The sequence below is a fragment of the Erythrolamprus reginae genome, chromosome 2 (genome assembly GCF_031021105.1).
Source record: "Erythrolamprus reginae isolate rEryReg1 chromosome 2, rEryReg1.hap1, whole genome shotgun sequence".
NCBI lineage: Eukaryota > Metazoa > Chordata > Lepidosauria > Squamata > Dipsadidae > Erythrolamprus > Erythrolamprus reginae.
The window spans coordinates 238,388,355-238,400,639 of NC_091951.1; the positions used below are offsets into that span (position 1 = coordinate 238,388,355).

At 43.5% G+C, this 12,285-nt stretch overlaps 1 protein-coding gene across 2 annotated transcripts in view; it reads right to left on the minus strand.

The window, feature by feature from the left end:
• DGKQ (diacylglycerol kinase theta) overlaps positions 1-12,285 on the minus strand; it is a 132,268-nt gene that overhangs the window by 18,113 nt on the left and 101,870 nt on the right. The window contains exons 16-19 of one of the 2 annotated variants that reach the window (XM_070742292.1): positions 6,540-6,691; positions 3,911-4,059; positions 2,710-2,891; positions 736-836 (exon numbers count right to left, since the gene is read on the minus strand). In XM_070742292.1, coding sequence (XP_070598393.1) covers positions 736-836; positions 2,710-2,891; positions 3,911-4,059; positions 6,540-6,691 — 584 coding nt within the window. The remainder of the gene's footprint in view (positions 1-735; positions 837-2,709; positions 2,892-3,910; positions 4,060-6,539; positions 6,692-12,285) is intronic. The other variant, XM_070742293.1, reaches the window with a different exon arrangement.

Below are 12,285 nucleotides of genomic sequence, written 5' to 3' on the forward strand. Positions count from 1 at the left end.
GTTCAAAATAGACTAGCTAGACTGCTCGGGACTGAACAAATGATTCCAGTTCTTTGTCATCTATGCTAGTTCCTGGTCCAATTCAAAGTGTTGCTTTAGACATTTAAAGAACACAATGGCTTAGAACCAGGTCCAACCTGAAGAAGTTGTCTTCTCCCACATGTACCTACTCAGTCTCTTCTAGGTCCCAACACAAAAGATGTCCTGTGAGCTTTTATAAGATCTTTTCTTGTGGTGACACCCCATTTTGCCTCCTTCTCCACTACCCAAAAGAAGATCAAGGGGTATCCATCTCAGCTCCCCAGCTATTTATAACCCAGATTTGATGTCCCAGTGGGCATGATCACAGTTTGGGCACTTGGTAGCCAGGCTGCATTTATAGCCATTTGCAACGTCTCACACTCACAATTGCAATTTATTATGTGTATTGCCAGAAACTGGTGTTTATTTCTGGTTTCTGGCAAAAAAACGATCACAGCATCTGTTTTATGAGTGTCGCATTTGCTTAATGACCATTGCACAAAAAGGGGGGTGGGGTTGTAAAATCAGATGGCCATGTGATGATCCATTTAACTACCAGCACAACTTACGGCCCTAATTCCAGACTCAATTACAAAATCAAACACAACCTGTATTAATAAGCTGAAACATATGGACATTTCTTCTCAATGATTATCAGTTAGTGGGAGAGGTGGTTCCTTTTCTCAAAATAAAATAAAATAAAAATCCAAATACCTGCTATTGAATTTGCCTGGCTCTTCTTCCCGAGCGTGATGGAAACCTAGACTCAGCTCTGCATCAATTCCAAGGCCACAATAATTATTCATCTGTACAATCTGGGGGAAAAAAATAGAAATGGAGTTTTCCATTTTGAACTAAACGATTTCTAATTTCTAACTAATACACAGGAAACATCTCCATTATAAACTCTCCAATTTAAAAAGAACCACAGCATAAAGCAGATCCTAACTAGTTAGGTTTCAACTTCTGGTTGATAGACAAATGTAATCTTGACATTTGCTTTCAACAGGACAAATGTCTACTTGACCTGTCTTTCATAAAAACACATAGCATTTCCAAAGGCAATCCAGTAATATTCTCAATTCTCGGCATCCGGTTTATTCACCGTCTTCTCCTTTTCCTACATTGCCAAAAGTATGTTTTATTTTTAGTCTGTCATATCACTATGTGAGTATTGGACCCCTGCTTATGTAGCCATAATTCTTCTGAGTGATTTTGGACAAACCAGATTAACATAATCATCCTGGAATCCAGGAAGAGAGCCTTCTCTGAGTGATTTCTGGGGGAAACTGGATTAACACAATCTTCTTGGAGTCCAGGAAGAAAGCTCCCTCTGCCAAAGCCACTGGCCTTTGGAACATTCCCCTCCCCCAGAGGTGAAGTGAGATCCACAATCTCCTGGTCTTTCAGAGGTGTCTGAAGACATTGCTGCTCACTCACTCGAGTCTCACCATCTTTTTAACTTTTGTTTATATTATTCTTGTTTTAATTGCCTCCTACCAGAATACATTGCTTATATATTTTATATCTCTCCTTAACAGATTAACAGAGTTGGAAGGGACCTTGTAGGTCATCTAGTCCAACCCCCTGCACAAGCAGGTGACCCTATACGATTTCTGACAAATGGCAGTCCAGTGTCTTCTTGAAAGCCTGCAATGATGAAGCTCCCACAATTTCGGAAGGCAGGTTGTTCCATTGGTTAATTGTTCTCATGGTCAGAAAATTTCTCCTTACTGCATTTCCATGTTGAATCTCTCCTTGATCAGTTTATTCCTTGTCTGACATTCGGGGTGCTTTGAAAAATAACTTGACCCACCTCATCTCTGTGGCAGCCCCTCAAATATTGGAATACCGCTATCATATTTTTATGGTTTAATTGTACACCGCTCGGAATCCGCTTTGTGAGTGAGATGGATTGATATAGAAACAAATAATTGTCCTTAGAAAATTATCTGAAGACATATGAACATATCTCACACTAAATCCCATGCATTCTTCGCATAATGCACTTCAAGAGGTCACATAAGAAAGCTGGTGATTTCATTTTGTGTGGCAGACAATGGAAAGTTTACTGTGCTTATCCTGCAATAGAACAGCACACTCATCTGTTGCTTTATTGGTTTATAAAAAGGAACGAGACGTAAACTGTGATCCATTTTACAAGGATTTTATAGGAATCCTAGCCATGTGATAATTACTTTATCAAATATATATTCTAATTAGCATATTTTATAGCTTTGCAATCTTCCAATTAGGGAAAATATGTAACAAAGCACCATGGCAATTTGCAGTCACAAGTAATCAGAATATTGATTATATTATTTTTAACATAGCATTGTCGTTATGGTAAGAATTTTCACCATGACTTGCATATTCATAAGAAAAGAGGAACAGAGAGTGTGAAAGAGACAAATTATGGTGGGGGAAAAAGAGAATTAGAAGTGAAAGTGAGGGGGAAATGGACAGCAGACTATAAATTATTTCCAAAAATCTACTTACGTAATAAATAGCAGGCATCTGAGAAGGACACTACAATACAACGAAGTTATCCTCTACTGCTTTAATCTTGGATTATTAGATTACATTCTACACATTTATGAGTTTTTGGATGTTCAGTGCCTTCCTTCCTTTTTTCTTTTTTCGTTGTTGCTATTGTTATAGTTTCAGGAAGGAAAAATTGAGAAATACCTTAGGAGGTTCTGGCTCTAATACACCGTTTTCTGAGCTTTCCAGTGCCTCTTGAGCATCTAAAAGGACGTTCCAACGATCCATAAGCACATCGTCCGCTTCATCTACAGATATCAAAATGGAGTAGGGATCTTCGCCACTGTAGCCAGCTCCCCAGCGCAGGACCCTCCCCAAGTCGTTACCTGGTCAAAAAGAGCATGTTTTCATTAAAAAAAATCTACTAAAGAAAAAGAAAAACCCTTCACTTTCACATAACCTGAATTTCAATAGGCCTACTACTTGTGGGAATGTGGTTCTCAATCTGTGGTCCACAAACCTCTAAGGGTACACAATGTCATAGCAGGGTCTACAAAGTCTTGAAGAAATGTTATGATTTAAATCTTGAGTTAAGTCTTGGTGGTCCAAGGCCACAAAAGGCATTTAAAAGGGGTCCGTAGTGAAGAAAAGATTAAGAACCACTCTTGTAGATGATTGAGAGTTGTAGTTTTGCCACATCGACAAGGCTATTGATTCAAATACATTTTTAATTATCATTTACAAAACAAATTATCACTTAAAATGAGATGTTTGCTGAATTTGCCACTGGAAATAACATAATAACACCGGCTCGCTGTAACAGTAGCCAGTGCTATCATATTTTTGGAGTATGTTTTCCCCCAAAAGAGGGTCTTATACATGGAATACAGCCATTTTTGGCCTCCCGAAGCCCTACTTCCACATCCCATTTTTCATAAAAATTGGGTGCACAGTTTGGGAGGCCTGCAGCATGCTCCTGGGGGCTAGGGGAACATAAAAACACAATTTTTGCAACAAAAAAAAAACCCCAGCCAAAAATAGGCCTTTTTTTTTTGCAAAAACAGGGGTGTTTTTGCCTTTCCCCAGCCCCCAAGAGCACTCTGCAGGCCTCCCAAACCTACTGTCTACCCCATTTTTCATGAATATGGGTGAAAAACAGGTCCATTTTTGCAAACAACTGGGTGTGCAGAGGTTTTGGGAGGCTTGTAGAGTGTTCCTGGGGGTCAGGGAGGACAAAAAATAATAATTTCTTACTTATCTCTTAAATCTTGGTGCATCTTATACACCGGTGCATCTTATAGCCTGAAAAATATGATAATTTAATTTGTGGAAGAATAGAATCTATGAGCTTATGGGAATCCTCATGTGCTGCCCTTCTTCCTAAAATCCACAGTTTAAGCCTCACCTGTTCCTAAAGGCAAAATAGCCACAGATGGTTCAGGGCAGGCGAGCTTGTGCCTGATCTCTTCCAGGGCACCAAGGACCCATCCAACTGTGCCATCACCACCGCATACCAATATTCGGAAGTATGGAATTTGAGAGAAGGTATGAAATCTTCAGTGTATAAAAAAACAATAAGCACAATATTATTATAAGTGAAATTGTGAATTCAAGCATGTGTACACAGTTTTCCTTCAATCTATCCAGCATCTAAAACTAGAGATGGGCTCATGTATCTTCTTTTTTTAATAGACTGAAGTCAGTATCCCAAGAACCAGATAAATTCTACATAGGTGTTCTGTCGGGCTCTCTGGTAGAATCCTCCCAAAAATTCACAGGTACAAATTTCAGACACACACACGTTTGAAAATTCAAAACAATGTTCTTTATAATGAAAATGCACATAAACTAAGCCCTCTTTTGGTATAACAAAGAGCACTTGTCTGCAAACAAACTGGTAATTTATACAAGTCCCTTATCAGTTCTGTGATACTTAGCTTGCAGCTGTGAGGCAATTCACAGTCCTTCTTTCACAAAGTAAAACACACTTTGCTCTGGTTTAGTTTCAAAGCGGGGGGGAAAATCAGCACACAAAAAGTCAAAGTCAGTAAAGCTGTCACGAAACACAATGATCAGATAATCCTCCACAATGGCCAAACCCACAGGCTGCTATTTATAGCAGCCTCACTAATTACCACAGCCCCACCCAACCACAGGTGGCCTCATTTTCTTTGATAATAATCTCTCAGTTGTTGTTGCCTATGCATCGCTCTCCGCATGCATCGCTGTATCATTAACTCTTGTTCTGAATCCAGGGAGGAGCTAGATAATTGATCTCCTTCTGAACTGTCTGCCACACTCTCCTCCTCCCTGTCACTCATGTCTTCTTGGTCAGAGGAGCCTTCATCATCAGATTCCACCAGGGGCAAAACAGGCATGCAGCATGTGGATGTCTCCCCCACATCCACAGTCCTTGGGGCAGGAGCTGGGCCAGAGCAAACCACAACAATAGGCAAGGAGAGATTAGACTTCCAGCAGCAACCCTTCCAGCTCCAAAAGCAATTTGAAGGTCAACAGAAAGAATTGAGAAATCTTATTGGGCTCAGACTCTTGGGAGATGCGCAAGAGTAACTTTATGGATCTGCTCTGAGTGATTTTGAGATACTGACAACAGTATGAAGATCACTCAAAGAGTGATTGAGCATTACCTCTTCATTCTAGAAGATCTGATTGTATTAAACATGTTTTATTTTCATATTCTAATATAATAGAACCAAAAACAGAAAAAATAAATACAAAAGCCAACTTAATGTTTATTCACCAAAAAATATAATTGAGGGGGAAAGTACTCAAACCAACCTAAAATTAAATTCTTGTTTTTACTTGTAAAAAGAAAAAAAAATCTTATAGAACATGTCAGTGTATTTTGTGAAGTTTAAGTAGAAACACCACCCACCCACCCACCCACCCACAATGTTTCATTTTCAAGAATTAATACTTCATCAAAATTTACATATGTAAGTAGTGGGGGGGAAGTCATGTAATGAACGTTCAGTCTATTTTCCAATAAAGGGCAAGTGTTTTTAGCTTTCTCTCTTTTTCATTCTTTGCATCATTGTGTCTTTGACAAATTAGCTTCTTTTCTTTGGAATAACCACTGCCAAATCCCAGTGCAAAAAATAGAAATGGCATTTATTCAACTCATTCCGACAGTTTTAATAAGTGACTTTAAAGCCTATTGAAAAGAGTACAAAGATTTATTATTTGACAGTAGGGTTAAACATCTCTTCCTTTTAAAAAAAAAAAAATTGAACCTTTTGGCTGTGAGTATTGTCCAAACTCAGCCACATTGCTATTCACACTATGGTGCTTCCTAATTACTACACTAAAAGCTTTTGAAAGAGGTGGCTGGCTTCCAAAGTCTTTGTGGAGCATTAGCCCAAAGCTTCGGATCTGCATTTTGCAAACAGCAGCTTTGCACTCCAGTTCAAGTAACCTTCCAAAATAAACAGATGATAAGGCGTCAGAATCTTCTGGTCAAAGAGAGAATTAGGAAATTCTAACACAGCAGCTGCAAAATCTTAACGACGTTCCTTGGCAGCTCCGTCTTCTCACCCATATGGAAACGATATAAGATCACCTAATTAACCTAGGTTACAGATTTTCAAACTCCTGAGTCACTACCCGGTGCCAAATTTTAGCACAAAAGTTTCAGGAACAAAAAAGGAGTTAAGAGGAGGAAATGTTATCCTCTTCATTTCTTCTCCAAAGGGTAACGGGCAAAGTAAAAATGTCAGTCGAGCAATTTCCATTTGGTCATTGCTCAGGGCTTTAGCAGCTTTGCAATGCCAAGAGCAAAGGTCTCCAAATTTGGCAACTTTAAGACTTGTAGACTTTGATTCCCAGAATTCTCCAGCCAACACTGCTGGCTGGAGAATTCTGGGAGTTAAAGTCCACAAGTCTTAAAGTTGCCAAGTTTGGAGACCTCTGGCAAGAGCAAGGACAAAAAAGAGCAAGGGGAAGTAAGAAAAGATCATCTAAAACAAGTAACATATGACACAGTAAATATGTATTGAATAGAAACAATAGGTTACCCAGGCAGTGGACCTCCATTTGTTAGTTCAAAGATCTGATGAGGATTCAACAGTTTTCGGAAATTGTACAGCAAATTCCGACCTTTAAGACCTCCGCTTTTGGGATTCACAAATACAAGCAAAGGACAGCAGTTCTGAGGAAGCTTATTTTGCTAAACAAAAAAAAAGAAAGAAAGGACAAGAGGTTAAAAAATGTGGCATTTAGAGCCAACAAGATAAAGTTCCAAATGACATGATGAAGTTTAAGACAATAAAAGGAAACCCAATAGTGGTACCTCAAGATACGAACCCCTCGTCTTACGAACAACCCGAGATACGAACCCAGGATTCAGAAAAATTTTGCCTTTTCTTACGAACTTTTTTCGTCTTACGAACGCCAAACCCGAACTTCCGGGTTCGGCGTTCGGGAGGCTGCTGGGAAGCCCCCCGGCTGTTTTAAAAGGTGACAGCCGGGCGGCGGGGCTTCCCAGCAGCCTCCCGAATGCCGAACCCGGAAGTTCGGCAAAAGTTCGGGTTTGGGAGGCTGCTTAGTCAGAACCCGGAAGTTCGGGTTTGGCGTTCGGCTTCGGGAGGCTGCTGGGAAGCCCCCCGGCTGTTTTAAAAGGTGACAGCCGGGCGGCAGCGTTTTTTTGCAGTTTTTTTTGTTGTTGTTGCACAGATTAATTGACTTTACATTGTTTCCTATGGGAAACAATGTTTCGTCTTACGAACCTTCCCCAGGAACCAATTAGGTTCGTAAGATGAGGTATGGCTGTATCTCTAACAATCTAAGACTACTTAATAAGAACTTTTTTGCATGGTTTTGGGTCAGTGTTGGTCATGAATTTAAAAAGTAAAAACATGCCTGTTAGTGATTTCCAAAGAAAGTCTTATTTTTATTGTTTGCACCTAATTTCCAGTAAGGAAGTCTGTAAACATTCTCAGTCATTCAGATCATGGTTGTCACTAAGATGCTTTTTCAGGAGATAACTGGACTTTCTGGCTTGTTTGTTTTTTTCCTTTGAAGACATTTCACTTCTCATCCAAGAACCTTCCTCAGCTCTGATTGGATGGTGGGGAATGGAGGGATTTATATTCCTTGCAGATAGCTGGTCATTCGCATCCTTTTTGAGGGTTGTTGAGGCCACTTAGAGGATTATCTATGTCCTCAGGGTCACTTGAGTGGTGCTAATGGTTCCCATATGTCAGTGATTTTCAACCTTTTTTGAGCCGCGGCACATTTTTTACATTTACAAAATCCTGGGGCACACCACCAACCAAAATGACACAAAATGACACTCTAAGACACTCTCCTCTCTTTTTTCATCCATCTCCTCCCCCTCTTGTGTGTGTGTGTGTGTGTGTGTGTGTGTGTAGACACACTCTTGAACCATTTCCCAAAACAGGCAAGGGATGGGGGGTTTTCTCTCTCTTATTCTTTCCAGAAACAGGTGAGGGCTGGGGTTCTTTGGATGCTTTTTATCACATGCTTTAAATCAAGAGTCACTTCTCTCTCTCTTTTCTCTCTCTTTCCTCTCATTCTCTGCCTCAATCATTTTCTCATTTCTCCTTTTTTTCTCCCCTTTTTGCTCTCATTTCTCTCTCCCTTCCTCTCCTTTTCTCTCTCTCCCTCTTGCTTTCTTTCTCTTTCTTTCTCTCTGTCTCTTGCGCTCGCTCTCTCTTGATTTCTTTCTCTCTTTCTCTCTTTTTCTTTCTCTTGCTTTTTTTCTCTCTCTCTCTCTCTTTCCCTCTTGCTTGCTTTCTCTCTCACACTCACTTTCTTTCTCTTTCTCTCTCTCTCTCTTGCTTTCTTTCTCTCTCTCTTTCTCTCCCCCTTTCTCTTTCTCTCTCTCTCTCTGTATGTCTCTTTCTCTCTCTCTCTCTCTCTCTCTCTTGCTATCTCTCTCTCTTTCTCTCTCATACATCATGCCGGCAACAGTGGCATCGGGTAGTAGCCGCGAGGTGGTGGCAGGGCGGTCGGCTGTGAGCGGGAGGTCCAGGGCAGAGGCACTGATGGCAGCAGCTGGATGTGTTGCTGGATGCTGTGCTGGTCCTGGCCCAGCCAGCGGGCCAGTGCCAGCCCCTCAGCACCAGCATGTGTGGCGTCCAGCAATACATCCAGCCGCCGCCGTCGGTGCCTCTGCCCTGGAGTTCCCACTTGCAGGCGACCACCCTGCTGCCGCCTCACAGCTACTGCCCGATGCCGCTGTTGCTGGCGTGGTATATGCTGTTGCTCACCTGCCGCCACCACCAGGGAAGCTCCAGTCGGGTGGGGCGCTGCAACTGGCGGAAAACTTGGAAGGCACGAAGAAGGAAGCTCAGTTTCTGGTCTCGCAACTTTTTGCTCTTCGCGCCCTCAGCAAAAAGTTGCGAGACCGGAAGCCGAGCTTCCTTCTTCACGGCACACCTGACCATGTGTGCCGCGGCACACTGGTTGAAAAACACTGCCGTATGTAGTCTGTAATTTTTGAGTGTGCGGGGGGAATCTGTATGCCGCCCCGAGTCTACGGAGAGGGGTGGCATACAAATCTAATTAATAATAATAATAATAATAATAATAATAACAATAATAATAATAATAATAATAATACAGTAGAACCCCGACTTACGAGACTAATTGGTTCCGGAAGGAGGCTCGTAAGTCGGAACGCTCGTATGACGAAACATTGTTTCCCATAGGAAACAATGTAAAGTCAATTAATCCGTGCAACAAAAAAAAAAAACCGCTGCCGCCGAACGCGGAAGTTAGCGTTCAGAGACAGCTGTGAAGCAGCGCGCGTGTTTTAAAACGTGGCAGCCGGCCTGGGGGACTCGGGGGGAAGCCCCCGAGCCCCCCAGGCCGGCTGCAACCTTTTAAAACATGCACGCCGCTTCGCAGCTCTCTGCTGAATCCGGAACGCTAACTTCCGCGTTCGGATTCAGCAGACAGCTGCGAAGCAGCGCGCGTGTGTTAAAAGGTTGCAGCCGGCCTGGGGGGCTCAGGGGGAAGCCCCCGAGCCCCCCAGGCCGGCTGCCACATTTTAAAACATGCGCGCTGCTTCGCAGCTGTCTGCTGAATCCGAACGCGGAAGTTAGCGTTCCGGATTCAGCAGAGAGCTGCGAAGCGGTGCGCGTGTTTTAAAAGGTTGCAGCCGGCCTGGGGGGCTCAGGGGGAAGCCCCCGAGCCCCCCAGGCCGGCTGCCACATTTTAAAACATGCGCGCTGCTTCGCAGCTGTCTGCTGAATCCGAACGCGGAAGTTAGCGTTCCGGATTCAGCAGAGAGCTGCGAAGCGGTGCGCGTGTTTTAAAAGGTTGCAGCCGGCCTGGGGGGCTTGCCAGCACCCCCCCGAGCCCCCCCGGCCGGCTGCAACCTTTTAAAACACGCGGGATACGAGCGCCAAGGAGCTGTCTCCTGAAGCCGAAAGCGGAAGTTAGTGTTCGGCTTCAGGAGACAGCTCCTTGGTGCTCGTATCCCGAATGTGAGCTCGGGAGGCGAACAAAAATGTCGCTCCCCTCCCAGCTCTTATCTCGAGTAGCTCGTAAGTAGAGCTGCTCGTATGTCGAGGTTCCACTGTAATAATAATAATCTGTTCATACTCCCATACCATTCGAAGGCTGACCCTCAAAAACAATGCAAACAACCAGCTATATGCAAGAAATATAAATCCTTCCATACCCCACCATCTAGTCCAGTGATGGCGAACCTATGACACGCGTGTCACCACTGACACGCCTAGCCATTTTCGGTGACACGCGGCCGCCTCCCAAGCTGCCTCCTTCCTCCTTCTGTATGGGCGAGCCTGCAGAGTGCAGGCTCGCCCACACGCTGCCTTTGGCAGCACAAGCATGCCTGTCCGGCCAGGGAAGAAGCGCCCGCCCCAAAATACCCCCCCGCGCAGCCTTTTCCATGGGCGCGCACTCCCCATCCCCCTGCCAGCCCGCAGGGGGGGAGGCGCCGGCAGTAGAAGGCGCTGCCCCCGCCCGCCCGATCTCCTCCTCTTCCGCCGAAAGAAAAGCGCGGGGCTGCCTTCTTGAGCCTCCCGTAGCTCCACCCCGCTTTGCCCTGCCTGTCATCTTCCGTTGTGTTTTCGGGGGGGCGGCGGCGGCGGGAAAGCCCTGTGCCGGCCAGGAAAGCCGGCTTTCCGAGAAAGCAGCGTGCTTTTCAAATTCACTGCTTTTTTGCAACTCTTTACTGGGGGGGGGGGGGTGGCCTCCTCCCTCCCCCCTGCTGAGGGGGGCGGCGGCGGCATTTTCAAAGTGCCGGGCAGCCAGTCATCCTCCTCCTCCCCACTCCACCCATGCCGAGGGAACAGTCTCGCCAGCGGCTGAGAAACCGCTTGGCGTGAAGGTCAGGCTGGGCTGGGGCCGGGGGAAAGCACCACGCCGTCCCCTGAGCCACCTGGCCCAGGTGCCGGAGAGAACAGCCGGTGGACAAGCACAGCCAGGAACAAGCGGGAGGTGAGATGCCTAGTTCCCCCCGTGTTGTTTGCAGGGGGAATAAGGGAAAGTCTGGAGCGGGAAAGAGGAAATCCCGGGGGAGGAGGAGGAGTGGGGCGGAGCACCAGTATCTCTCTGTAAGGTGGGTGGCGGATCTCGAGTTCTCCTAATACTGCACAGAATTTATAAGAGGAGATAGCAATTCTTTCAATGTTTATGGGTTTTGGAAAACAAAGCTAGAAATTGTTTTCTTCTCTATAAAGTAAGAAGTTCAACATTGGTTTGGAAGTGGTATGTAGGAATTTTAAAAAATATTTGTTTCAGACATGATAATCAAATTTGGAATTGTGAGCATTGCTATGCTTACAAACCAATTTTCAGCTTCTTTTTTTAAGTAACGGCAAGAAGTGTATGAGCTGCCAACTAAATCATTTAAATTATGATAACAAATGTTACTGTGCATTGCTTCTGTTGAAAATGTTTGTTTCATATATCCCCACTAGCATACTGGTAATTCCATAATCTTTTGAGTGACTTTTTAATAGTGAAATTTACTATTTCAAATCATTTTTTACATTTTTGGCTTTTTAGCATGGAAACATTTTTAGGTATTTTCAAAAAGCTTCTTACCCAATCCTAATAATCAATTCATTGACAGTGCTGATAAACGTTTGTGGCATTTCTACTTCTCTGACTCAAGGTTTTTTTGCAATTATCAGACATTGATTCAGATGTCAACAAAAGTAAGCAAGTTCATTCATCCCATCAAAACATAGTCATAAATATCATATTTTAAATTAAATATTTGAAAATTAAATTATACAATTATGTAATTGTTTTATTGAACATATATTATAACATGAAATTTAAAAGTATTTCCTTGCCTAGTCCTTATGCCAGTGAAAGGATTAATTTATTCATAAAGTGGGTTACATAAATTGGTTTATCTTTTTAGGAATCTGTTTCAGAATTTGAGAACCTCTATTGTTAGATTCATTAACTATTGACAAAATACATAGCACTGCTCAGGCATGAATATTTATTTATTTATTTTTATTTATTTATTTATATATTTATTTATTACTTTTATGCTGCCCAGTCCCAAAGGGACTGCCGCTCAGACAGTATACTTTTCTGCCCACACCGGGAAAAAATTAGAGGGAATATTGATTGGCGCGGCGCCAAGCGTCGGAGCCCACCACGAACGGTGGTTGGCTCGCAGGGGCCGCTGGAAGAGAGAAAAGTGAACGAGAGGGAGAGAGAAAGGGAGGAAGAGAGGAAGGAAGGAAGAGATAAATATAAAGTGGAAGGAAGAGAAAGAAAGGAAGGGAGAGAGAGAGAAAGAGAAAA